The 27,737-nt window shown below is 41.4% G+C and overlaps 2 protein-coding genes, 2 long non-coding RNA genes and 1 pseudogene across 6 annotated transcripts in view; 3 read left to right on the top strand and 2 right to left on the bottom strand.

Annotated features, from left to right (window-relative positions):
* LOC121020928 (uncharacterized) overlaps positions 1 to 10,574 on the top strand; it is a 32,447-nt gene extending 21,873 nt beyond the window's left edge. Inside the window, exons 2-3 of the long non-coding RNA XR_005786366.1 lie at positions 5,030 to 5,135; positions 10,420 to 10,574. This is a non-coding gene — a long non-coding RNA (uncharacterized LOC121020928). The remainder of the gene's footprint in view (positions 1 to 5,029; positions 5,136 to 10,419) is intronic.
* Positions 994 to 23,558, bottom strand: BROX (BRO1 domain and CAAX motif containing). Of its 2 annotated transcripts, none has more exons than XM_040461018.1 (13): positions 22,976 to 23,010; positions 20,560 to 20,676; positions 16,771 to 16,877; positions 16,087 to 16,183; positions 13,701 to 13,796; positions 12,509 to 12,581; positions 10,787 to 10,892; positions 9,989 to 10,078; positions 7,947 to 8,032; positions 5,846 to 5,927; positions 5,391 to 5,541; positions 4,385 to 4,544; positions 994 to 3,134 (listed from the first exon to the last, which is right to left on the bottom strand). In XM_040461018.1, the coding sequence occupies exons 2-13, from the start codon at positions 20,658 to 20,660 to the stop codon at positions 3,048 to 3,050; spliced, it is 1,236 nt and encodes a 411-aa protein (XP_040316952.1). In that variant the 5' UTR covers positions 20,661 to 20,676; positions 22,976 to 23,010; the 3' UTR covers positions 994 to 3,047. The 2 variants fall into 2 exon arrangements, with proteins under 2 accessions (XP_040316952.1, XP_040316950.1); XM_040461016.1 differs by lacking the exon at positions 22,976 to 23,010 and adding an exon at positions 23,457 to 23,558 and having other exon boundaries at positions 999 to 3,134.
* Positions 14,858 to 14,958, bottom strand: LOC121020954 (uncharacterized; annotated as a pseudogene).
* Positions 18,528 to 22,752, top strand: LOC121020929 (uncharacterized). The gene is made up of 3 exons (XR_005786367.1): positions 18,528 to 18,615; positions 19,219 to 19,270; positions 22,681 to 22,752. It is a non-coding gene; the product is annotated as an uncharacterized LOC121020929 (long non-coding RNA).
* A 348-nt stretch (positions 23,559 to 23,906) lies between the features above and the next one.
* Positions 23,907 to 27,737, top strand: part of AIDA (axin interactor, dorsalization associated) — a 39,934-nt gene continuing 36,103 nt past the window's right edge. Inside the window, exon 1 of one of the 2 annotated variants that reach the window (XM_040461020.1) lies at positions 23,907 to 24,176. In XM_040461020.1, the coding sequence (XP_040316954.1) occupies positions 24,067 to 24,176 (110 nt within the window). In that variant the 5' untranslated portion in view covers positions 23,907 to 24,066. The remainder of the gene's footprint in view (positions 24,177 to 27,737) is intronic. The other variant, XM_040461019.1, reaches the window with a different exon arrangement.

Here is a 27,737-nt window from a genome sequence, read left to right as displayed (position 1 = left end):
CATTAAGAAGAAAAAAAGAGGAACATCACTGACATGCCCCTGCCATCAAGGCATTTCTCAACTTTTTCTACATCATGGCAGGTGATGGTGGGAATTCTCTGAAATTCCCAGGTGACCAGCCTGGGAGCTCCGGCCACCTTAGGCCCTGCCCAGCTGGCCCTAGAAGCCTGAGGCAAACTACTATGAAGCTCTAGGGAATAAAACTCAAGCCACTGGTGAACATTTTCTCCGGGGCGGGTGGCGGGGGGGGGGGGGTGCACTCTGATCGACACTATGAACTTACACCCACCTCAAGCACAGCAAAGGCATTGGATACACTGAACCGCATTGAAGCAGTGTCGCTGGCCTTGTAAGTGGGTTTTCGTTCTACAATTCAGAGTAGGCTCCCCTTGTTTTAGTCCCTTTAGTTTGCTACTAAACTGTTTTTTAAAATAAAAATGTAAATGCTGAGCAAATTACTCAAGTATCACAAGTCCGTCAACACAAAATCACGGTAACCCACGTGACATTGCAAGTTTATTTTTACGCACATGTTAAAAGAGGTAGGAAATGTGTGATTTTGTAAAGCACACCCTGGAAAATGAGGCACCATTTCTGAATGGGGTTGTATTTCTCAGTACATTTATACAGTACTGGAAACCCACCTCAACTTTCCAAAGGACAGCTTTCTACAGAGCACAGCACAGCCACAACGGGCTCTCCAGCCGAGTCTCCCAGTCCACAGAACTGCATGGTGCTGGACTGTGCTGAGGAAGGGAGACACAGGCCAACTCCGATCCTACTTTGCCATTCAGTGGCGCTAAGTACCAAGAAACAGAAATAAAAGCCAAATAGATTGAGGAGCGTTGAATATTTAATGAACTCATGTAGCGTACAACAATGCAAATGTGTGTCATTTTAAAACTTTACTGTGAAGAATTAGGGTTTTTGCATTGTATTAATGGTAACTGGTTTAATAAGTGTAAAAATGTTTATCGAAAAACAAAATCCCAATGAAATTATAAGTAAAATTACTTTTATTTTCATAAATAAAAAGATAATGCATTATACAAACAACACTTTTGTTGGCGGTCATTATCCAGTTTAAACGAAGGGTGAAAATATACGCAACACTTAACACAAAGTTACACCCTCTACAACCTTCATGCAGCTGCTTGATGTGTGTCACCTTCCCAAATTTCCAACGCCACTTCAAAGAAGATATATAATGGGGTATTTTAGTCACAAAGCGTCACTTTTGCTCAGTCAACACAGTATTTCTTACTTGCTCATGTCGAAGTTGCCAATTATTGATTTAAAGTAATACCAGTATTTCCTGCATTTTACAAAAGCACTGAACATATGACATGTTTTCATTCCATATATGGTAGTATAACCCCCACGTGTCAACGTGAAAATTTAGCAACTAGGTTAATGAGTACTAGTACCCAAGATAAATAGGTCCTACGAGGCCGAGAAGAACAAGCCGGCACAAGTTTAAAGTTTTGTCCATAAATGGCAAACAGCAAATAGACGAGTGATTTTGTAGTGTCACGTAATATACAGTGAAATTTCATTAAAGTATGTTTCTGTAGACAGCAAAATAAAGGTAAAAGTCCAGTTATTACTCCACTTATTCTAGAAACTGCAGTTTCAAATATTAAATGCTATACAGTAGTTATTAGCGTTTCCGTATATTAAAAAAAACTCTCACTGATTCTTCGTAGTTTTCAAGAGTGAAAACTACGACTTAAGTAATTCTTTGCACACAATACTGATTCAGGTAGGAATAATCTCTTTATTCTTCACCATGAAATGTTTACTCCTATTTCAACACCTTATGCAGATTTCACTTGTCTGTCACAGGGCTACCACGTGGAGTCAATGGTTTACCTACGTAAGTGTTGAGCAGAGTGCCGGGCACGTAGTAAGCTCTCAATATACACTATTTCTATTAAGTGAACCAATCTGTCATTTGTAATAGGAAAATTAGCTAACGCCCCAGAAGAATAATCAAAAAAGATAATACTACAGACGTGTGACTTTTGTTAAAGCAGCATGCATCCACTATTTCCCAAGTCTGTGTACACGCTAAACTGTTTCAAATATTACAAGCTGATTTTAAGTTCATACTATATGTTTGCTCTTGTTTTTGCTATGGCCTTTGGCCTAAAGCAATACGATTCTGATAGGATGTGTAAATTAGAAGACCATATAGAAATAACGCACACTGAAATCAGTAACGAAGGCATCTTAACCATAACTTCTGTGACCAAAAAGTAGAGTTAGCAGTGTAATTCAGGACAACCTATCTCGCTTAGGGTTGATGTTTTTTCTTTACATCGTGAAATACCTGACTTCTGCAAAAATGTTTCATTGTGTTCTCTCACATGGGAACATGAAGAGCTGTCACAAAGTTCTGTCCTCGAAGTAAAAAACCCATTAGAAAAAGTACTTGTAAAAATCACTGTAGGTTTATTGAAGCTGAAATAAAGTGCAGGGCTACCAGAACAGAAGTTCTTAAATGGTCTCAAAATACCTATAAACACTGATTTTTTGGAACAAATTATAGCTTCTTACAAATGTAAGGGATGGGAAGAGAACACAACAAGTCTGTGTGACAACATAATGGAAAGAGGAAGAAAACTGTTAAAAACCAACTCCTGTCATTCTTCTGGTATCAGGTACGAGGAAGGAAAATAAAACTTTTTGTGTGTGAAGATAGAAAGACATACCTGACGCCACGTGATTCTGGCCTATATTAACCTGAAACTTACGACAACCCAGACTTTGAAGAAAAGAAAACCCAACCCCCAAATACGCCCTTCAGGGGCACAGTAAAATCTTTTACATGTTGTCCTGATTAAAAAGGGTTTGGAAACAAAGCACGAAACATCTCTACTATATTAAAAATCAAGAACAAATAAACTGAAGGCAGATTCCCTCCGAATGTACTAAATCATTCTACGGGCTTCAGAGAAAACCTTTTAAGAAATACGAACTGAAGTCCCGGGGTTTATCTTATCTACTAGTAGAGAAATTCGAAGTGCACATTTCATCAGTGTATTTTAGGAGATGGAACATCCCGTGTCCTTCTGAGGTCTGGTATCTGGTTCTCTGACAGGCTTCACTGCTTCTTCTGCTTTGGGTTTGGTCTAGGGAGAAAAAGAAATACAGTTTTAAGTACATAATAAACTAAGATCTGGAAAACAAACACTAGGTCTTTTCCACCTTAGACTTTTTATTTTTATTTATCTTTACTTTTAATTTTTTTATGTTTATTTTATTTTTGAGAGAGAGAGACAGAGACAGAGCGTGAACGGGGGAGGGGGAGACACAGAATCCAAGGCAGGCTCCAGGCTCTGAGCCAGCAGTACAGAGTCCGACACGGGGCTCGAACTCACGAACCGTGAGATCCTGACCCGAGCCACAGTCGGACGCTTGACTGACTGCGCCACCCAGGAGCCCCCACCTTAGGCTTTTTAAAGATGTTGTATTAAATTATCCAACGCTGAAATTAACAAAGCTTTTCCAAACGCTACATATCAATTCAATTTAAGAAGTAATCAGAAAGCAACGCTTCAGTGAAGATGAAAACCTAGGCAGGCAAACATCAAGCTAATGGTGCTTGCACTCTTTCTGAGGACGGAGGAACTGAGTGATGAGTCTCTGCATGTGGAACTCGTAAGTTTGAAAATATCTCAGGACAGTAACAGGCTACTTCGTATTGCATTATTTTAGAGGCTGACCAGGATAAAAAGACAGTCATTTTAAGTACTAATGGTTTCAGAATGGGTAGGAAATTATATAAAAACCCAATGTCAAGGAAGGAGCTATGGCTGCAAATTATTCCCATTCCCTATTTTTCACAGACCCCTCCTCTTCGGGCAGTCAGACCATAAATTTCCCACTTAATCTCATCTTTGATTTAGTACACCAACATGTACTTAGATATAAATGAATAAAAGCAGTCTTATTTTACCCCTGGATGATTTCATGGAACGTTGAAATAAGGTCAAATCTTCAAATACCCTGCAGCAGCTAAATCAAAAACAGAATATTGCTATAGCAATATAAACACGGATCAGCCATCCATCCTTAGACGACTTCTCCCACATGTTCCTAAAGGAGGCTCTGATAAATTGTAAAAAGGCAAGATAATGTGTTGAAAACAGCCTCAGTTATGTAAGAAATCAGAAGATAATTAAGGCCTAGAGATCGAATCTCTGACACAATTCAACAACACACATCACACCAACACTGCAGTTAGCTAACTTAACATTTAGACAAAGATACATATGTGTATATATCTCGATCTACTTAAGTAGAGAAAAATAACAAAATGCTAACTCTGAATTCTCTTTTTAAACCTCTGTGAACAAACGGAAAAAAGCCAGTCTCGTACACTGTCATCCTTGGGTCTTTTGGTGAGATCAAAAGAGGCCAGCGTTTCCGGTGTCCACTGTGCACTTGTCGGAGGGAATTCAAAAGGTACAGGCTCTACGAGACCGTAATTTGCTTTGAGTTCCAGCTGTGGGGCTTCTGTTGGAATTTTTTGAAAGTAACTGCAAAAAGCAAGTTAAACAGCAATTCATTCATTAACTACTTGAGCGGCTATTGTGTTCAAGGCCCTGTGCGAGAAAGAGACCATTTAATGATAGGACAGAGAAGATTCTCCTGCCTCATGCGGCGTGCATGAGTAGATGAGACACTCAGGAAACCTGTCCACTACAATGCAACGTAACAGAAGCTCTGACGGACATCACATGCCGTGAGAACATGCTGTCGGGGGAAGAGGGAGGTTCAGGAATGCTTTCCAAAACGGGTAAGGCAAGTTATACTAGGCATATTTGACGAAGTAAAAGGGCTGGGTATGACCAGGTGCGGCATGTTAAGGGGCAGACTGTAAAGAGAAAAAGCAGGGACAAGACAGATTCTACCCATCTACATAGGTGGTCATCTGCAGTTTGAACAATGCTGACCTCACAATGGAAAACTGCTTGACAGGACTAGGCAGGATGGACAGAAAACCCATTTCCCTGCTTTACAGGTGGCTGTGAGCAGGGTGGGATGCCTACGTGAGAGCAGCAGAGAAGCTCCATATAACTCGCAGGGAAGAAACACCAGGGAAATGAAGAAGAGAAAACTGAGACACTGTAAGTGAGCTCTTTGTTAATAACCTATGTTAAAGTTGTAACATCTGCTTTTATATGTATCAGAAGCAGGTTGAAGCGAGGTCCAACAGGAGGGAACTTTACCACCAATTTAAAGAGAAAATTCGAGTTGAGTGCAATGTGACACAAAGTGGGGCAGAGACTGGGAGCCTGTGACAACAGTATTGCTATTTAAACGCTGTGACTGTAGATACACACGCTAGCATTCGTACTGCCAAAACACCGAGCTGTACTCACATGAACCCATTCTCTCTCTGACACTTCTCTAGGGTGTTTGTCACAAGATTTCCGAGCTTCCGAAAGAACAAGTGTCCTGAGGGTCTGACCGTTGGCCCAGGTCCCTTGGTTTCTCCATATTCTTTGCACAGTACTTCTGCCTTTGCATAAACTGCAGGTGAAAGGGATATAAAATCATCTGCTTATCGTTTATACTAAGGAAGCTTTAAGTCAGAGATGATGGCAACTTTTCTGCTCCTTACCTAGTGTGACAGTGATACCAGTAATAGAGTAAGGGAAAGGGGCTGTTTTCTACAGGTTTTCTGGTTTTTGAAACGTTCTCTCTCTCCAGTTCCTCACGTGAGTTCCCATCCTCTTTCATGAACTCAGCCAAAATCTCTTTTAACTGCCTATTTCTTTCATGATAAAACTTTTGTGTTTAAGAAGGGCGTTAATATTCTGGCAGCAATACTTACATTTCTCTGCTTCTTGGAGAGACCGGATTGCTTCGCCACATTTATCACTAGCCAACAAAGTCTGACCGTGATAACAGTAAGCCTGATAAAGGAAGAAATTCTTATTCATTCTCTCCCCAAACGATGCTTTCTGCTATCATTGTTTTACAAATGCATCAGATGAAGCGGACCTTCATCCACTGTTTGAATATCAATGGCATCCCTTACATTTCTTTACTTGAATAAACTTCCCCCAATCTCTGCTAGTATAAAAAAAGTGGGATTATGTCACGCTTTGAACCAAACTAACCTTCTAACCATGGGGTGAGAGGAAAAAGGATTTTCTTTTAACATATGTATATTTTTATTTTGGAGAGAGAACGTGAGCAGGGGAGAGGAGCAGAGGGATAGAAAGAGAATTCCAATCCCAAGCAGGCTCCGTGCTCAGCGTGGAGCCCAACGCGGGGTTCGATTCCAGGATCCTGGGCTGGGATCCTGACCTGAGCCAAAATCAAGAGCTGGATGCTTAACCAAGTGAGCCACCCAGACGCCCCGCAAAATTTAATGTTTGTGCTTTTTTTTTTTTTTTAAGATTTATTTATTTTTGAGTGAGAGTGCAAGCAGGGAAGGGACAGAGAAAGAGGGGGACAGGAGACCTGAAGTGGGCTCTTCCATGACAGCAGCGAGCCCAAGGCACAGCTAGAACTCACGAACCACGAGGTCATGACCTGAGCCAACATCAGACTCTCAACCAACTGAGCCACCTGGGAGCCCCAAAAGTACTTTTCTTTTTTTTTTTTTTTTTTAATTTTTTTTTTCAACGTTTATTTATTTTTGGGACAGAGAGAGACAGAGCATGAACGGGGGAGGGGCAGAGAGAGAGGGAGACACAGAATCCCTCTGAGCCATCAGCCCAGAGCCTGACGTGGGGCTCCAACTCATGGACCGCGAGATCGTGACCTGGCTGAAGTCGGACGCTTAACCGACTGCGCCACCCAGGCGCCCCCAAAAGTACTTTTCAATAATGAAATTGGTTTTTAAGATTTGGGCACTGCAGATAAAGGAGGGAAATTACTGTGCTAATGCAGAGGGACAGGGAGGGAGGATTCTAAGGTTAATAATAACTAAACAGGTTTCAAGAGAAAGGTTATTAGCCTGAAAAAGAACATGCTCACTCTAAATGTCTGTATCAAACCCAAGCATTGCACATGGTCCAACACTGTATGCCTGAAAACAGATCCCAAGGTAGAAGAAATAAAAGTATCTACCCGGGTCTGAAAAAGGTGTTTGATTATCTCTCACATGATATTCTAACCAACAAACAAGTGAGTTTGTTTGGTGGGTGGAAGACACTGATAAGTAACTTCTAAAAGAGTGCTTATTAAGGTTTCTTCACAGACTGAGGGGATATGTTGTGTGGTATGCCTTAAGATCAGGATAAGTAAATATCTTCATGACCTCATGGTTTGGCTTGGTGCTGACACATGGAGCCTGCTTGGGATTCTCTCTCTCCCTCTCTCTCCGCCCCTCCCCCGCTTATCTTCTCCCTCTCTCTCTCAAGATGAAAAAGTAAACTTTATAAATATAGACATAAATATATATATTTATATATTAATTTTATATTTACATAAACACACATAAATACATAAATAAAATAAACTTTAAAAAGAAGTGGGTTTTAGGGGGCCTGCCTTAGTTGGTTAAGCATTCAACTTTGGTTCAGGTCATGATCTTGCAGTTTGTGAGTTCGAGCCCTGTGTTAGGCTCTGCTGACAGCTCGCAGCCTGGAGCCTGCTTCCGATTCTGTCTCCCTCTCTCTCTGCCCCACCCCTGCTCACACTCTCTCTCTCTCAAAAATAAATAAAAATTAAAGAAATAATAATAAAAAATACTAAAAAGTGGGTTTGAATCAAATAGTAATTCCATCACTATAACCCAGTGCTACAATTCTCCGTCGTCTCTTTCCACCCACCTCAGCTCACAAGAGTTGCACTGGCTGTCGGTAAACATTTGACAGCTTTCCATTATTTATGCAATGCTAATTTACAAAATGACAGACCTAGCAAGCACGGGGCTAGAAAGACAGTAAATTTACACTGGTTTTCAGGTTATCAGTACTTACATAAGCCGTGTAGAAACACATTTTCAAGTGAAGATATTTTCTCCATTTAGCAGAGTATGCAGGCTCCAAACTGGATAAAGCATGATCTAAAGTTACATTTTAAAAAGCAAAATATAATTTCACCCCGATTCACTAGAAGATTTTTAGTTCATGTGTTCATGATCATTTAGTTCAGATGCTAAAAGCAGAATGCCATTCAAGTCTAAAACTAAAGCATTTACATATTTTCTAAAAAAAACTTTGCTTTAAAGTGATTTTCCCATAACTATACTTTAACTGCGTAATAAGACTGTTTGAATACCATGTCACCTCCTTTGATAGGTAATGCAACTTAGGCTTAAAATAATGATAAAAATAGAACTTTAAGAAAAATATAAATTACACTGTTAACACTTTTTCCTTTCGTTATATAATATAGCAAACTGCATAGTGTGCTAACCCCAGTCAGCAGCAGACACTTTCCTTCCTGGTCCATCGCCCCAAGCTGAACCTTCCCTAACACGCACATTCACATCCTGCCAACTTCTCTCTCATCCATTTCTCCTCTGCTCCCTACTTCTCTGTTTTGTCAAAGCTTCTGTCCCTCCACAGACTACGATCCCTTCTTCCTTAACACTACGTGGAGTCAGCCTTCACCTCACAAGCCCATTTCTCATCCTGCAATTATAGGGATTTTTTTTAAATTTTTTTTTTTAACGTTTTTATTTATTTTTCAGACAGAGAGAGACAGAGTATGAACAGGGGAGGAGCAGAGAGAGAGGGAGACACAGAATCTGAAACGGGCTCCAGGCTCTGAGCTGTCAGCACAGAGCCTGACGCGGGGCTCGAACTCACGGACCGTGAGATCGTGGCCTGAGCCGAAGTCGGACGCTTAACCGACCAAGCCACCCAGGCACCCCTCTTTTTTTTTTAAACATTTTGTTTTTGAAAGAGTACAAGTGGGGGAGGGGCAGAGACAGGAGGACAGAGAATCCAATATGGGCTCTGTGCTGAGAGCAGTGAGCCTGATGTGGGGCTTGAACTCAGGAACTGTGAGATCATGACCTGAGCCGAAGTTGGAGGCTCAACCAACTGTGTCACCCAGGTGCCCCTATAGAGCTTTTCTAAATTCAAATCCAATCAAAACAGATTTGCTTTATACCTTTTCATGGGTCCATGATCTACCAAATAAAAGCCCAACTTCTAAGGCTACAAACCAATTCATGATCTCACACGTGCAAACTTTCCTAACCTTTTCTCCTATCACTCATCCTGTGCCTCAGCTAAGAGCATCTGTTTAAAGGTCCCAGAATGTGCCAAATTCTTCTTATCTCTGTACATACTATAGAATGTTCTACTTTTCCCATATGCTAAAGCTTCCTAGTAAACTCAAAACTTCTATTTATATTTCAAAATAAGGCCCAAACACCACCTTCTCATAGAAAGCCTCCTCTAGCATGCCTGGATCCTTGAGGTTTTCATTTCACTGCTGTAGTCACATCTTATCTTACGCTATTATAATGTGGATACACATTTGTTTCCTTCCCTAGATGTGACTCTGTCTATACACTGATCTTTGTATAGCTAGCAACTCGAGTAGTAACCATCCCATAAACAAAAATAAATGCATGTTTCCTGAATAAGTGAATGAAAAGAATAACAGGCTACTGAGAAGACCTGAGTTCTAGTCCTAACTTCCCAGCCTGCTAACAGTTAAATTATAGGTTAGTTATATTAATTCTCTGGAGTTTGGTTTCATGACAACCATAAGGTTATTATAAAGACCCAAAAAACTTCGAAACTAAAACACCTGTGTAATTATTACATATAACTGGTTAAGAACTATAACACTGGCCTCTCCATTAACAGTTATGCAGCATATTAACTGTGAACAGCTCTCATTCTTTTAACCAAGATTAATAAAATAATGTAGACATTATTCCAGTTTTGCAAATGAAGAAATAACCTAGAGAATCTTTTTGTTTTGCTTATTCCCTATTAAACCATGAGCTTAATCTGAACATCTAAAGACTAAAAATACAACAAGAGAATTATAAACTCACCAGCTTTTTGATAGAAGTTGGCCGTCTCATATGCCAGTGCAGCAATTAGGCCGGGCGCGTGTTTCAGTTCAATTGCTCGAGCGATTGTTACTGTCACCAAAGCACAGCAAAGTGAATGCATAATTAAGTTCACTTGCATTCATACTAAGTTAACTGTAATAGCAAAAGCCATCCCAACAATCTATTTGGCATTTTAACAATTTGTCAAGAATTTTAACAGGAAAAGTAAGTTACAAAAAGTGCAAACAGAAACAGAAAACACTAATAAGCTTGCTGGTTCTGACACTATTTCTTTAAATCACGAGCTAATTACTAGATCACAAAAAACTACTACTACAAAGTAGCGTGTCAGAGGAAAACGAATCCCTCCAGGGCACTGGAATTTGAAAGAAAAACAAAAAGCCTACAAAGTTTCTTTGTTGCTTTTACAGGAGTCTTCATTTACTTCCTGCCACTGAAAGGCGAAGAAAGGCAAGGCAAACAGTGGAAGAGAAAAAGAAATGAGCAAGGGAGATCGGGGAAAAGAGGAGCTACATAATTCATCTGTTGCTGTCAGAAATGGCATGAAATTAAAATCCTTAAAAGATCCATTAAACTGCAAGGCCTTTTCCTATAAACCATGCATGAAGGCAAATGCTGACAGTGAAATTATTCCTCACTAGAAATTTCTCAAGATGTGAAACTCAAATTCAGCTAATTCTGATAAAAAAAAAAAAAAAAAAAATAATTATTTCCCCGTTTAGATTTTTTTTAAAAAAAAAAAAAAAAAAAAGCATAATCTTACAATATTTAGGATACCTTCTTGAGCTTCTGCCTGACACTGGACAACATAAGCTTCCAGGAGCCGTGCCTCTAAATCCCTCCCCTTCTCTACAGGTGTAATGAGCTTTGGGATATGACTTTCCTGAGAGAGAAAGAGAAACAAAAATAAAGAAGTCAAATTTTATTTTAACCCAATTGTTACAGATAAACAAAATGGAAGTTATTAGACATTCAATTTGGGGATTTATCAGAAACTCAGGGGGTATCTGGCTGGCTCAGTCAGTAGAGCATGCAATCCCTGATCTCGGGGTTATGAGTTCAAGCCCCACAGTGTTTAGAATAAAAGTCTTGAAGGGGGAAGAAAAAAAAGAAAAGAAAAATTCCGGACAGCAAAATTGTGTAAAGAGGAGCGATATTAAGCTTATAGAGAATAAAAGTTCCTGTATACTAAAACTTAAAGCTTCTCATAAACTTCTGCAAACTTTGGGCCAAAACACATAGCTTAGATATGTGTATTTTCATCTTAGAAAATGTTTAACTGAAACAGTAACCAAAGTTCTCTTTTGCATGATGGCTAGAATTATTCACTCATTAATAATAGCAGAGTCTAAAGAAGTCTATAATTTAATAGATAACTCAGGATCACAGGTTTTTAATTACTGTAAAAACATCTTTTTTTTTAATGTTTATTTATTTTGAGAAAGAGAGCATGAGCTGGGGAGGGGGGAGGGAGACGAAGGGAGAGGGAGGGAGGGAAGGGGGCAGAGAGAGAGAGAATGAATCCCAAGCAAGCTCTGCACTGTGCAGACCCAATGCTCAATCTCACGACCAAGAGAGAAATCAACATCTGGGTCCTTAACCAACTGAGCCACCCAGGCGCCCCCTGCATCCTATTTTATCATGAGAGAGCCCATCATTGGCCTCTGGAAGGCGTTCAGTAAATATCAGTTTAATTAGAATGAAGTGGGGATAATCCTGATTACTAAATACATTAGTCTTTTCTCTAATTTCCATCACAGCTCCAGGCAATTTAATATAATGAGTGCAGGCTGACTGCCCTTCAACATTTTCACTGAGATACAGAGAATACACTCAGAAGTTCAGTTTTGCAGGACCATGACTATCCCGGCAACTGCTGCACCCAGATGGTAAGAACCATCAATGTGTGTACTTTGTTTTCTCCTGTCTTTTCCAAAGAGATAGGTGATTCCAGCTTGATTTTTCCAATCGTAAAAGTCACTGATAGGGTGTGTGACTAGCTCAGTCAAAAGAACATGTGACTCTAGCAAGAGAGAGCACAAGCGAGGGAGACAGAGAGAAAGAAAGCGGCTCATGCAGGCTCCATGCCCAACGCAAAGCTCGACGCAGGGCTCAATCCCAGTACACGGTGATCACAACCTGAACCAAAATCAAGAGTCAGACACTCCACCAACTGAAACACCCAGTTGCCCTGAGCATGTGACTCTTGACCTTGCGGTCCTGAGTTCAAGCCCCACGTTGGGTACTGAGATTACTTAAACAAAAACTTTAAAAAATAAAAATAAAAAACAAAATTAACTGATGACTCTCTGAAATGAAGACATGTGAGATTCTGTAACTGGCTGCACTCATCAACAAAGTACTTAACGTAAGAAAAACAGGACATAGAGTAGATTCTTTTTACATAGTGAAATAATTCTTTCCTCCAGCCCCCAAAGGAAGAAAATTTAATCAAGAATTAAAGCAAGAGGAATACATTTTACTGTCATATTGCTTTACCTTTAAATGTTTAAAAATCCCCGCTGCAATTTTTAGGCTTCGATGGACTTCTTTTGCTTCATCTTCTGTTATGCTTAAAGACAGTGATTACGTCAGTTAGAGGATGAATCCTGTTTCTTGTATTAAAACCAACAACTAGTGAATTATCATAAAACCAAATTAGTCATTTATTTCTCACTAGTGTCTCACTAGTGGTGAGACAATTAATTGTCTGATTTAATTGTCTGATTTGACAATTAAAAAAGTAACAAATGCACATGAGGAATATCCAGAGAAGATACTACAAATTAAAAAAAAGAAAAACTCTATCTATAGGTCTAGTTTTTCCTTCCAGATAATGTTCTGTGCATTAAACAAGTTCAAAATATTCTACACTTGGTGCATGCACACACTTAAAAAAACGCACACACACAATATTCACTATTCTGCTCATTTTAATCATATAAATTACTTTAGACATAATTTTACAACAGCACGTACAATTCAACTTTATTTTTTAAGATTTTATTTTTAATGTTTACACCCAACGTGGGATTCTAATGCACAGCCCTGAGATCAAGAGTCACGTGCTCTACTGACTAAGCCAACCTCGTGCCCTGACAATTCAACTTTATTTTGAAATAGCTGCATATTATACACATGTTCACATGTACCACAGCTCATAGTTGCCAGTTTCATATTGCTGACATCCACGTCTACTATTATAAAAACTGCATCTTATTTCATGTCACAATTCTTTAATCCTTCAAAACATTTTTCACATACTTATCTTTGTATTTCTTTTTCTAGGAGCTGCCTGTTCATGTCCTTCACTTATTTTCAATTGATTTGTTGATCTTTTCCTTTCCTCTTTATTTTCCATTACAAAAACAATTTGTCACATGCATTACGATTTTTTTGACCATCTGTCATTTGTTTTTAACTTTATTTATGGTACTTTTATGCAGTCCAATATTCAATTTTTTCCTTTTCTTGGTATAGGGTTTCATTTAGATAAGACCTCTGACAAGATTAATTTTTCTTTCCAACACTGGGCTCCATAATTCTGACACTTAAAACACTAACATTATGAGGCAACCTCACACTTAACAGAAGTGGTACTTTTTATCAGTAGCTTAGACTTTTTAATAATGAAACTCCATATACTTGAAAAAATAACATATATGCATATAACCCTCCCCTTTAGACTTACTTTTCTTTTCCAGCCAGTCTTGAAGCATATTTGGTATACCATAAGGCTACATTAAATCCCATGGAAATTAATTCAAAAACAGCATCCTGCTGGGCACTAGAATTATAAACATGTTCATTAACTTCTGTCAATTACTGACACATCTCTATATGAAGCCTATTGTACATTGAACTCAAAATTATAAAAACTATATGCTAATTGGAAAAATGAAGAAAACAGTCCTTATGATTAATGACTAAAAACAATAGCCCACTATGTACTTCATGATAGTAAACATGTGAATAGTAGGTTCTCAAAGGTTATTGTACACAGAGTAGTTTTAAAAATATAAATTTGGGGGACTTAACTCCAGAGAATCAGAAAGTCTGAGAGGGGCCCAGAATCTACACTTTCAGTAAGTAACCAGTTGACTCTGGAGTGGGTGGTTCTTATACCACATTTTTAAAAAAATGGAATTCAGAGGAGACACTGCTTCAGGCTAGAATGATTCAAGAAGGTTTCATGGTATAGACAGTCTCTGAATTGTGCCTTGAAAGATGGTGGGAAGGGAAGCAGAAGGACATCCCAGGTGAGGGAATGATGCTATTAAAGGCACAAGAAGGATCAACATTTTTCTGAGAGCAGTGACCCACCTAGCATGATGGAGCACATGGTTTGCAAAAAAAAAATCGAGGAGCAGGTCAAAAAGCCAAACAGAAGTGAAACTGGTAAAGACACTGAATACCAAGCCTATCAGTACATGCACCACAAAGAAAAAGGTCTTAAAAACAAGCATATTCCTTCAGATTCTATTACTAAATATGACACAAAGAAGATGACAAGGGCTTACTAAAGCAAATAAGGTAATGCCAATTTTTAAATCACTATTGTTCTGAAAAGACCCTGGAAATTCTTCATCTGTCTCAAATGATGAAAACAGAAGTAATACCCTTATTTTATACACATAATACTAACACACAGAAAAATGAGCCAAAAAGAAACTAGAATTGTGATTCCACTTTGTTATTTTCTATTTAACTGTTGCCACCATCATTAAAGGAATAGAGAAAGGGACGTTTTTTAGATTAAAAAAAAGGGGGGGTGTTATAAAACATTAGTCGTTCAAAAATAACTTGTGATATCCTGTTTAACGTAACATACAAAATATTGACACTTTTTTTTTAATGGAATGTTTCACAAATTCGTGTGTCATCCTTGAGCAAGGGCCATGCTGATCTCTGTACTGTTCCAAATTCAGTGTATGTGCTGAAGTGAGCACTAAACAAAATTTATAATTTTTCTTTTTTTTAAAGTAAGCTCTAGGCCTGACGTGGGGCTTGAATTCATGACCCCAAGATCAAGAGTTGCACGCTTTACCAAATGAGCCAGCCAGCTCCCCCGCTCCATGAACAAACTCTTAAAACCGTTTTACCCCACTGAAAAAAAATTTAATGCATAGTTTAAAACCTTATTCTTTTCAGCATTCAGAACATTCAAATGAATTACACCTGGTGATCTAGTAGGCATATCTAATTTATTAGTTTACCTTTAAATAATAAGAGAGGTGCACCTGGGTGGCTCAGTTGCTTAAGCATCCAACTCTTGATTTTGGCTCAGGTCATGATCTGATGTGAAGAAGCAGGCATTCACACAGTACAAGACCTGACACAGCGCCTGAGTCCACACTCCTGCCACTGCCATGGCTGCCCTGGGCCTCTCAGCAATCTCCATTTCCTTCCCTTCTGACTTTATACAGTTTTCTACAGCAAACTGAGATCAAGATAATATGGCCACTTAACACAATGGTGCTTAAAAAAAAAAAAAAAAGTTCAATAAAAATTTAGCACCATTATGATCTGGTTCCTGTTGTAACTAGATCTGTTCTGATTAGTTTCAAGCGTGTGAAGAGCAAGTTTTGAGAGAAAATTTTTTAAAAGAGAAGAAACGGTGAAGAAAAATTAGGAAAAAAATAAAACTATGACTCAAAAGGGTATGGAGCTGGGGTAGAACCCGGGACAAATAGAAAGAGATTGACCAAAGGTATCTGAAGTACCCATCAGAAAACTAGATAAAAATCAAAATTGTGCTCTGCTTAAAGGTAGGCAAAAGATTTGGATTCCAAATTCCCAAACCATTCTTTGCATGTTATTAATACAGCTAAGACTGTTGAATTCTGGGTAATATTTGTATGGATTATCTCACAGATTTGATCCAGGAGAAATAATTTAAATTTTTACTTAATTGAGTATATTAAGAGTTCAGGTCAAACGTTTTTAACCAGCTTCCCGATAGGAGAAAATGCTGATCAGATCTATGTTCTATTTCTTCAGATACAGAGGCAATGGGTTAACCACTGGCCAAATAGTTACAAAAATGGCTTCTATTTAGTACTGTCCGCACTACCTACCTTGGAACCTGTCCTTGTAATGTATCAGTCCACTTGAAATTTTGAATATATCGTAACTTGCTTTCTTGGGTAGATTCATCCAAGGAATTTATGAAACCTATAAAAAGGTACAGCCTTTTAGTTTTAGAAGGAATATCAGGTATTCTGTTTACAAACTTTTTCAGATAATGACTTTTCCAGATACCTGTAGAAAAGACCTTGCCACCCCTCCCTTTTTATATCTCACATCTCCTTCTAAGGTAACATAATATGAAATATGTACACACTGGGGCGCCTGGGTGGCTCAGTCGGTTAACTGTCCGACTTCGGCTCAGGTCATGATCTCATGGTCTGTGGGTTCGAGCCCTGCATCGGGCTCTGTGCTGACAGCTCAGAGCCTGGAGCCTGCTTCCAATTCTGTGTCTCCCTCTCTTTCTCCCCCTCCCCTGCTCATGCTCTGTCTCTCTCTGTCGCAAAAATAAATAAAAAACATTAAAAAAAAAAAAAGAAATATGTACACATTTACTTTTCAAAACATTAGAAAGACCAACACTGCCCTTACATTCTCATGTTTCTGAAACTCAAATATACCAAAGAATACAGACTAGAAGACTAGACTATTCAGATTTGTAAAGTCTAAGAATTAAATGTGAACTTCCGCATAGCTGTTTTTCAAAAACTTTGAAGTTCCTATAAATAACTAACCTTGTAAAAGTGAAAAATAGGAATCTGCTGCGTTCTTCATCATTTCTGGATTACAGCTCAAATCAGTGAAGAGTTCAAGCAGTCGTGCTCTGGACGATCTCAAGTCACTTATGAGAGACAGAGTAAATTAAGTCATGAATTACGATGAATCTATGTTAAAGTGGATTAAAAGTTTCAATGGTAAAAGCTTTAAAATACCACACACACCCCCACCCCCCCCACACACACCCACCCTCCTCTAAGGTATGACTAAGAGTACACAGGAATGAATTTAATTAGCACTAACACTGGGGGTAAGTGAAATTTCTGGTAACAACTGTTTTAAAAGTTGTACTAAAATAAACTCAGTCCAATCCAAGGGGCAAGTCATGTATACAATTATGTAATAAAAATATACATTCTATATTTTAAAAAACATCAAAAGGGGCGCCTGGGTGGCTCAGTCCATTGAGCGTCCGACTTCGGCTCAGGTCATGATCTCGCGGTCTGTGAGTTCGAGCCCCACGTCGGGCTCTGTGCTGACAGCTCAGAGCCTGGAGCCTGCTTCGGATTCTGTGTCTCCCTCTCTCTCTCTGACCCTCCCCTGCTCATGCTCTGTCTCTCTCTCTCTCTCTCAAAAATAAATAAAACATTAAAAGACATCAAAAAACACCGCCTGGGTGGCTCTGTTGGTTAAGCATCCGACTTCAGCTCAGGTCACGATCTTGTGGTTCTTGAGTTCAAGCCCCCTATCAGGCTCTGTGATGACAGCTCGGAGCCTGGAGCCTGCTTCACATCGTGTCTCCCTCTCTCTCTGCCCCTTCCCGCTCTCACTCTGTCTCTCTCTCTCTCAAAAATAAATAAACGTTAAAAAAAAATTTAAAAACATCAAATAAACACAAGCATTTAAGATGGGAGAAAGGAATCAAGAATTAGTAAATTAAATAGACCAGTTCACAATGCAAGTTTTTTGAAAAATAGAAATTTAACAATGTTTACACAATTCTAGTATCTCCTTACGTTTCAAAACTAGACATGATCTCAATATACTTTATTCAGTAGGAAACCCTGTTTTATTTCTTTTAAAGGACAATTTCTTTAAAAGTTTATTTATTTAACTTTGGGCAGGGGGAGTGGGGGGAGCAGAGAGAGGGAGAAAGAGAATCCTAAGCAAGCTTCACACTCAGCATGGCGTCCAATGCAGGGCTTGATCTCACAACTGCTAGATCATGCATGACCTGAGCTGGTATCAGAAGCCACCCAGGCGCCCCAAGTAGGAAACTCTACTTTTGAATTGCATTCTAGGGGCACCTGGGTGGTTCAGTAGGTTGAGCGCCCAACTCTTGGTTTTGGCTCAGGTCGTGATCTCACAGTTCATGGGTTCAAGCTCCACGCCATTTCCTTCTTGAAATCTCTTCTCCCTTTATTCTACTAACACAAAATATTCCAGGATTTCCTCTTATCTCTAGAAGTGCCTTCTACTTTTTTTTTTTTTACGTGTCCCCCCCGCCCTCCCCCTTTTTTTTAAAGTGCTTATTTATTTTGAAAGAGACAGAGACAGCCCAAGTGGGGAAGGGGCAGAGAAAGCGGGAGAGAGAAGCCCAGGCAGATTCTGCACAGCCAGCGCAGAGCCCAACACGGGGCTCGAACCCACAAAACCCTGAACTGAAACCAAGAGTAGGAAGCTTAACCGACTAAGCCACCCATGCGCCCCTGACATGTCCCCTTTCTATTCCCACCTTCAACAATGTTTAGTCTTTGGCTTTTTGCTTTTCTCTCTGAGGTCTTAACTTTGTATCCGATTGGAGATCTACATCCACCAGATGCAGCTTGGTCAGGTTCCAGTTCCACATCTGATTTCAGAAGGTAACTTGCTTAGTGAGGGTTCAGAAATCGTATTAAAGGGACAATGACTGAAGACATTTGTATACAAATGAGTAAGACTACACTTAAATTGTAAGCACTGAGAGACTAGGGACTGTGTATCCAGAACTTAAAAGGTGCCTAGGATAAAGCACGTACTCAAGGTTCTTTGTTGAGTGAAAGAATACTAACATTTAAAATATTTTAAGATTTACAAGAGGTATGATGTAGCAGTGATGTTTAGAGGACAGTGCAGACTTGATCTGAAATGGTCTAGATGGAATGTTTACTCTTTGGTATCAGCTCCATGAAGGCTTATTCCAAGAAAGCCAACAACTATATACAACTAACGAGAGATGGGATGGTCTACCTTACTAATGTGTCACTGTTGAGTTATTTAACTGGAAGCTAGGCAGGAGTAATTCCCAGACTAGGGGGGAAAAAGAATTCTTAAGGCCTAGACTCAAATAGTTTGCTAGCTATTTCCAAGCAGGCACTCAATCATCATTTGCAACCCAGCTGAGTAAAGTTACGTTCACTTTAAAATTATAGAATTTCAGAAAAATGTACCGTATAAACATCTAATTTAGGCTGTTCATTTTACAGATGAATAATTAGACCCAAAGAAGTTAAGAGACTCATGCTATAGGTAAAACAGGTAAGCTGGGACCAGCCTCTGGGAGTCTAGGATCAGGGGTTGGCAAACTACAGCCTCTAACTCGTTTCTGTATGGCCCACCACTTGTGTTTGCAAAAATCAACAAAGAATATGCAACAAGAGTATGCGATTCTTGATCTCGGGGTCACGAGTTTGAGCCCCACGTTGGGTGGAGAGGTTACTTAAGAAAAAAAATAAAAAACAAAAAGATTTTAAAAAGAATATGCAACAGCAGCTATACATGACCACACAAAACCTAAAATGTTTACTATTTAGCTCTTGACAGAAAAAGTTTGATGACCTCTGATCTAGATTAATAAGCCAGTTTTCCCACCTTGTGCTCCAATTACTTTCCAGAAAAAGCAGCAACACTCTCAACTTTCCATTACTGGTGCCATCAAGGTCTTGATCGTCTAGGTTCTGTGTTTCATACAGACAGAATCCTTTTCAACTTCCCAGAGCAAATCAGATACCTGGCCAGTTTACTCCTCCTTTGACGTATCTTTTGCATCTCTTTCTTTTGTTCCAAACTGCTCTACTCACTATCCCTAGAATAAGTGTTCCTGACAGAAATGCTTTTCTCTTGTCCCTTCTCACAATCTAAATCAAGTATCAGCAAACCTTTTCTATAATGTTTTGTGGGTCATAAAGTCTCTGCTGATACTCTGCTGTTGTAGAGGAAAGCAGCCAAATGCAGCCAGAGTAATATGTAAATAAATGGGGTGAGGGGACATGGCTCTGTTCCAATAAAACTTTATTTATAAAACAGGCAGTGGACAAACCTGCAGGACAGTTTGCCAACCCATGAACTGGCATCTGATTTATTTAAACCCCAACTCAAGCCCTTTCTCCTATATGAACACCCTAAAGCCCATTCTAGGTCATCAGGATCTCTCCCTGATCAGAACTCCATGAATCTACTATCTGGCTAATTAACCAGATAGCTAATTAACCAGTAGCTAATTAATCTACTACTGGCTAATTAACATCTACATACAACTTTGTGGAGTCTCTTGTACTTCTGTAACCTGTAGCTTAACTCCTTCATTGTGATTGGTTTAGCCTCTCTGGGACTCACTGATCTAAAATTACGGACTGCAGCTTAGATGACTGCCAAAGTTTAAATAATCTGTGATTTAAGTCTTCACACATCGTTTATAAGTTTAGAAGTCGTCTAAAGACAGGGACAATGTATTACATATTTCTGTATTGCCCATTCAATACAGAACCCAAAAAAGTACCTTGTATCCAAAAGTGGCTCAATCAGTAGTTATTGAGATTAAAACTAACCTGCATATTTTTGAAGCAGGAGGGCCAGCAGCTACACCATAGTAGTTAAAAGCGACAGGAGCTGTGGCTTTTAATGGGTTCCTATGAAACCAATGTGTCATTTTCTCCAGATGTTTCCTATAAACAAAAAAGGAAGTGTATAAAAATTAAACATAAAACATTTAATAACGTAAACAGTATAAAAATAAAGGTTTACTAAAAACATATATATTTTTTTTTAAGTATATATATATGAAGCATACGCATATATAAATAAAATGCTTTATTGACATGAGTGAATCTTGTTGTAATGTCTATTTATTGTACTCTATATTTTATTTTATTTATTTATTTATTTATTTATTTATTTTTAAATTTTTTTTTCAGTGTTTATTTATTTTTGGGACAGAGAGAGACAGAGCATGAACGGGGGAGGGGCAGAGAGAGAGGGAGACACAGAATCGGAAACAGGCTCCAGGCTCTGAGCCATCAGCCCAGAGCCCGACGCGGGGCTCGAACTCACGGACCGCGAGATCGTGACCTGGCTGAAGTCGGAGGCTTAACCGACTGCGCCACCCAGGCGCCCCATGTACTCTATATTTTAGAGAGAGAGAGACTGCATGCAAGTGGGGGGAGTGGGAGAGAATCTTAAGCAGGCTTCAGGCTTAGCATGGAGCCCAATGCGGGGCTCGATCCCACGACCCTGGGATCCTGAGCCAAAATCAAGAGTGGGACACTCAATCAACTGAGCCACCCAGGCGCCCCCTATTTATTGTAGTCTATGTTTAGATCAGGCCTGTAAAAACTTAGCACTTGGAAATTTGTCCACAGTTAATGACCAATGTTAAATATACTGGAGCAGTAATGTTTAAATTTTAATGTGCTTTATAAAAGTCACCTTAGCATGGGGAGAAGGTGGGTCTTGTTAAAATGTTGATTCTAATTCAACAGTCTAGGGTAGGACCTGAGATGCCAATGCTACTGGTCCCCAGACCACCCTTTTGAATAGCAAAGTACTGGAATGTGGTTGGACAGCTGCAAGTAAGGAGGTCACAGGATGAGACCGTAATTTCCAAAACAGGTATAAACAATGACCTTTATTTTTATTTAGACTGCTAAGTTTACTTAAAGTAAATAGGTTTTAAATGAACTATTTCCAACACAGTACTGCTTATGCCAATTAATTAGTTACAGCACGTCTCTATGATAAATACACTTTCCGTGAAATAGCTAATAAGCATCTGTATTTTCGTTAAAAAAAAAAAACCCACAATACTTGATCAATAACTTCCATTCTATAAAACCCAAAATATTTGAAAAACTACCTAAGTAAAATGCCAGCTTAAAAAAATGAGGTTCCAGGGCACCTGGGTGGCTCAGCCGGTTAAGCATCTGACATCAGCTTAGAGAATAAACTCGTTGTTCCTGGGTTGGAGCCCTGCATCGGGCTCTGTGCTGATGGCTCAGAGCCTGGAGCCTGCTTCAGATTCTGTGTCTCCCTCTCACTCTCTGCACCTCCCCCGCTCATGCTCTGCTCTGTCTTGTTCTCTCTCAAAAATAAAAAAAAAAACATTAAAAAAAAAATTAAGTTCCACTCCTTTTTGGTAAAAAAACAAACAAAAAAAAAAACCAACCAAGAACAAACAAACAAAAAACAGCACATCAGTGGCCTAAAAGTCCTTGGGTAGATAATGCAAATACAGAAGGCCTAACTGAACACTTAAATGTGGCGATTAGATTACCGGAACCAACAGACAAGAAATTCTGATAAGGTGTAATTAACTGAAAGACACTATACAATGTTGTTGGTTGACTTTTCTTACCAGGGAAAAATTTCCGTGGGCTGAACAGTATATGAAATACCTCCTTGAGCACCTCCCTTAATATATTTACCTATTCACGACAAAACCAGATATTCAATGCATTGTATGCTCAATGAAAAACTGAGCAAGTTCCCTTGCTCAAAACATTTAACGAGCTCCTTTAAAAATGTATATAAAACCCTCTAAATAATAACCCCGTATACCAACTTTACAAGTAAATGAATACAGCATGTACGTGCATGTAAATCAAGCTTTCTAGAGGCAAAGGCACACAATACACTTGATTTTGTGACAACAATTTGCCTAATACTCTTTTCAGGCGGCCTTCCACTGCCTGGATGAAAATGTCTGCAGTTCTGTGTATCTTTACTTCAGGAACGAAGAGAGTAAGTACTGTATTCTCGGCCCGGCCCCATCTTGCCCCTTTGGAGACCTGCCATTCCTGTTTTCAGGAACTCGGAGGGTGGATAGCACAGCGACACGCCCACCCGCAGGTGCAAGGGTACTCTCAGAGCCACCAGCACAACGGCCGGTTAGACGCTGCCACCTCCATCGTTTTTGGTCACTGAAAGGGGACCCCCACTCGCGAGGCCCGGGCCCCCAGAGGAACCTACCTGAGCACCGCCCCCGAGCTCGGAGCGCCCACTTCCTGTTTACCACCCAGCCTCTTCCTCCCCAGCCCGTCCCGTAGAGGCTAGCGGCGACCTTGCGCAGGCGCCAACCCTCGGAGTCCCTCATCGGAACAGGCATTTTTGTGGAAAGCCGATGCTCTCCACCCGGGACAGGCGGGCGGACCACAGCGGAACAAGCGCCCATTTAGTGTGTAAGGTCCTCGGTTGCCAGTGGAGACGCGGGCAAAGGGATTCGGCGATACTGTCGAATACGAATACGATTGATTCTCAGAGCCAACATTCATTTTCTCCCTTTCGGTTGTTTCAAGGCAGTAGAAGACTTTTTTAGATCCCTATCCGGGAGTCTATGGAGACTGCAAAACGCGTATAAAGGGCGGGGAGGTGACCCTATCGCTTGGGACTCCAGGTTAACGCCAGGGGTAGGGGTATTTCTGGGAAACGCCCATTCTCATGACAAACTTACTGGATTTGTCGGGAGTCTGTGCAGCAATCCTCCTGATGGAAGAATGGCAATGTCCGAGTCCGAAAACGAGACAGAGGAAGGCGGGGAGCTGAGGCTGCCGAACCAGGCCTGCGCAGAGCCGGAGTCACGTGGCCCGGGCCGCCATGAGAGCTACCGAGGCGGCAGTGCTCGCCGCTTAGGGGCGGAGGCGCCGCGTGTCGCGGCCCCCTCAGAGCTCTCCGTTCCTCAGCCCCGTCCTAGCTTCTCTTCCCCACTCTTTCCTCATGAGCTGCAGTTCTCTTCTCCCGAGAGGAAGAGAGGAGGCGGCCGGGCCTCGAAACCCGAGGAAGAAGGCCGCAATAGCAATGGCGGCCCTCGGGGGAGCGGGGCGGCTTCAACCTAACGCGGGGCGGGGCCTCGGGGGCGGAGCCTCGGCGGGGCGGCCGCTTCGGAGCCGCAAAGTTTGGCTGTGGCGGCAAATGGGCTTGGGCGGCTCCTCGGCGGGTGGCGGTGGTGGCCGTAGCGGTTCCTCCTGGCCCTGTTAATGTCGGGGCCAGGCCCGGGGAGGATGGCGCCCTAGAGCCCGGCCTCGCTGGGGTAGGGGCGGGAGGGGACGGGGTGGGCACCGGCCATGTCGGAGGTGACCCGGAGTCTGCTGCAGCGCTGGGGCGCCAGTTTTAGGAGAGGCGCCGACTTCGACTCTTGGGGCCAGCTGGTGGAGGCGATAGACGAGTATCAGATGTGAGTGACTAACCGCAGGAGCGGGCCAGCCCGGCTCCAGTCGGCCGCCTCCCCCTTTCTTCTGTCGGTGTCTCTCATCTCTGTATCTGCAGCCAAGGCTTCCCAGGGTGGGGCCCCGCAGGCACTGGGGCTGGGATCGCACTGGCCCCGGCGGGCTGCCCCGGAGCCGGCGGTCCGCTCGCTGGGCTTCCTCGCCCCTCTCCCCCTCCGCCGCCGCGGGGCCGGTTCCATTCAACAGGTAGCCCCTCTTTCCTGGGGCGCCCGCCCTAGCAGGCTACGTCTTTTAGTGCCCGTCCCCCGCCCCGCAGTCGGTTTCCTTTCCTCCTCTCCCCCGCCTCTCTCAGGTTGCTGCCCCTCAATTTCTCTTTTAGAATCGCTCAGGGAGACTTGTGTGTTCTCCGCCCACGTTCCAGGGATGAGTGGCCTTGCTCTGTGCGGTGCCTTCCTCCTCCCATGTGTAGGACAAGAGGAGGGAACTGGTGGCGATTGAGGGGAGGGGGTGCCCCCAGGAAGCAGCGAGGACAGGGGTGCCTCACCAGCCAAGGGTCCCCTTAAGCACCCCTTCTCCACCCCTCTTGCTGGTGAGCCGTGTTTTCACAATTCACCTCGATTCCGTTTCGGTTTCTGGAGCTGTTATTTGCTGGGCTGTGTGAGTCCCACCCACCCCCTCGCTCGGTCGCTTTGGGTGGAGTCCGCGCAGGATGTGAACAGAAGAGAGCAAACTGAATTAATGGACCCCGCACGGGAGCCACCGCTCCCTCTTCGGGTCCCTCCTCCTTGTCCTGTGTCTAATGTATAGCCGCTGGGTACTTTGTGAGTACCAGTCTCTTTGATCTTTGACCCGAAGTCCGATTTCTTTCTTTTTTTGCTCCCCCCCCAAAAAAACTTCAGGGGTGTTTTTTTAAACTAAAAGACAAGATTTACGTGTACATAAAATCTTGCTTATTTCTTGCACCTTTTACTGAAAATAAGAACTGCTTGCCAAAATGGTATTGTTTGCAAGCCGTTGCCATTAAATTAACTCTTTGGTCAAAAGCAAGTTATTGTTTGAGGTATAACCGAGGACGAAACCTTGTGTGAGTAAAATCCCCATCCCCACGTGTCTTCTGGAAAGGATATACAATTGAGACTGGGAAGCTTTAAATTCTTTTTCCTTTCTCTACAATACTTAACTTGTTTTTACCTGACCGTTAAGATAATTTAAATGTGCAGATGTTTTCCACGCCGTCCTACAGACTTGTAGTTTCCAAAAGCCCTGAAAACAACCTGCTCTGGGCCGTTTAGCCCTGTGCCCCCAACGCTGGCGCTTGTTTTGCATCTTCACTTGACTTCACTTGCTCTTGCAACTACTTAGTGAGAACATTACTCTCGTTTTACAAAACCAGGAAACTGAAGCTCTCAGGTTAAACAGATTAACGGGGGGTCATAAAACTATACCACTGAAAGCCGGGTTGTTTGTTTTCGGTTGTTTTGGTTTTGGGGGTTGTTTGGTGTGTTGTTGTTGTTGTTTTACTAAATCCTGGGTGCTCTATTACGTGGTGCTTAAGACACTTTAAGATGCCTTGTGTAAGTGAACTGGGTTCCCAGAGCTCATAGCTTTACCTTACTGTGGCTAGTTAGCGAGCACCTGTGCATGCTCATTCTGCGTGTTAGCGGAAATCACAAGCCCTGAAATGTAAAGCTGCCTTGGCTTGTGCGGTGCTGGGACTCAGCAGCGGCAGACTTCACAATGGGAAGTGAAGAATACCATGTCCAATTGAAATCACAAAGGAAAATTGAGTATGCAAGCTGTTAAGCTGGAATTTCTAGAAACCTCTCCATGAGAGTGATAGCCACATAGAAATCTATTGTTGGACCTCAATACTAACCTTTGAACGTAATGATTCAGAGGAGTTCTCAAGTGATAGAAACTGCTAGCGTCAAATCGGAGGAGTAATGATTGCCTTAAATTTTGTAAACATTCAGGCTACATGTAAAATGAGGTTGGATTGAAAATTAGGATATTCAAAAGTGAAGGCAAATTGTCTTTTTTATTTCAGTTATCTCTTTGGGAGGAAAGGTTGCAGAGAAGGAGACCATTTGGGGGTCACTAAATCATGTAAAAAAGAATGGACAGCATATTGAGAGTGAAGAAGGAAGAGTCTAGGATAACTGGCATTTCTAATTCGGTAGGCAGCAAGGACTTTATAGTCATGGAACACAGTGAAATTTATGGGAGGAGGGATATTTAGGGAGGGAATAAACATGTCTGTACCATCACAGTGTAAGAATACAGTAGCTTAAACAATTTCATCACTCAACAAGTGAGAGCTGGAGATACAAAAATGAATACGATTTGATTCCCACCCTCAAAGCACTGAGAGTCTAATGGAGCATTTTAGAGTGATTGGGTGTTGCTGTTACAGAAGTATGAAAAGAGTATGTGCTGCTACATACTGCTTGCTGTTTCCAGGAGCATGCTTCTGCCTTAGGGCTGTTTGTACTTTTTCTGGAACATTCTTCTTTCATTATCTGCTTGGGTTGCATGGTCACCTCCTTCAGGTCTTTGTTCAGATATTATCTTCTCAATGAGGACCTGTCTGGCTACCCTGTTTCTAACTGCAAAGCCTGTTACCTACCCCCACACCCTCCACCTCAGCCTCCCACATCATGACCGCCCCCCCACACACACACCCTGTTTACTTTTTTCCATAGTGTGTATCACCATCTAAAATACAGTGTATTTTACGTATTGATTGTTTATTATCTCTCTCCCTTCTTGAGCGTAAACTCTGGGAGGGCAGGGTTAGAGGAGTTGTCTTGTTTTCTGCTTTACACTTAGTGTCCTAGTGATGTGAGGTTATTATTAAATCACTGTTTATTTGGATATTCTATATTGTACTCTTTTAATGAATGGGTTCAGAAGTATGCTGTGGGAGCACCGAGTTGATATTAAAGTATTGTTGGAAGATTTACATGAATTATGTCAAAACTAGAATTGCTAGCCAAAATATACATGGCCAATTAAGAGTAATTCATGAAGCAGGCCAGCCAGCTCTTTCAGCAATCTGGGGATACAGTGACCCCCTCACTTATGATGGAATGATAAGGACTCTGTTGCTCAGAATCAGATATTCCACAGGATCAGTGCTGAGGTATTAATCTAGCACGTGTTGCTCAATAAATACTTGTTAAATGAATGAGTTTGAAGACTGAATAATACCTGGTGTTAATCATCTTTACTATGCCTTACATCACTGCTGCTCAAAGTGGGTCCGCAGATGGCGGTGCTGGTCTACGGTAAGGAGATCAAGGAATTGAAATTGAAGATTTGGAAACTTCAGGGATGCTTGGGTGGCTCAGTCAGTTGGTTAAGCGTCCGACTCTTGGTTTTGGCTCAGGTCGTGATCTCACGGTCTGTGAGTTTGAGCCCCACATCCGGCTTCATGCTGACAGTGTGGAGCCTGCTTGGGATTCACTCTCTCCCTGCACTCCCCGCCCGCCCCCCCTCTGTCTCTTAAAAAAGGATTTAGAAACTAGCAATTTGACATCTTCATGGTAGTTTTTATTATATTTTGTTAA

This window comes from Herpailurus yagouaroundi, unplaced genomic scaffold (assembly GCF_014898765.1).
Source record: "Herpailurus yagouaroundi ecotype Mexico unplaced genomic scaffold, PumYag 253, whole genome shotgun sequence".
NCBI classification, from domain to species: Eukaryota; Metazoa; Chordata; class Mammalia; order Carnivora; family Felidae; genus Herpailurus; species Herpailurus yagouaroundi.
The sequence above is the reverse complement of the archived record's forward strand: the minus strand, read 5'-3'. Positions and strand labels throughout refer to the sequence as shown.

Coding starts and splice junctions, on each gene's coding strand:
- BROX (XM_040461016.1), bottom strand. CDS start 20,660: ATGACACATTGGTTTCATAGGAACCCATTAAAAGCCACAGCTCCTGTC. Junction 16,184..16,770: donor CTATTTTTCACTTTTACAAG/GTTAGTTATTTA, acceptor ACCTTTTTATAG/GTTTCATAAATTCCTTGGAT. Junction 8,033..9,988: donor CAACTTCTATCAAAAAGCTG/GTGAGTTTATAA, acceptor ATGTAACTTTAG/ATCATGCTTTATCCAGTTTG.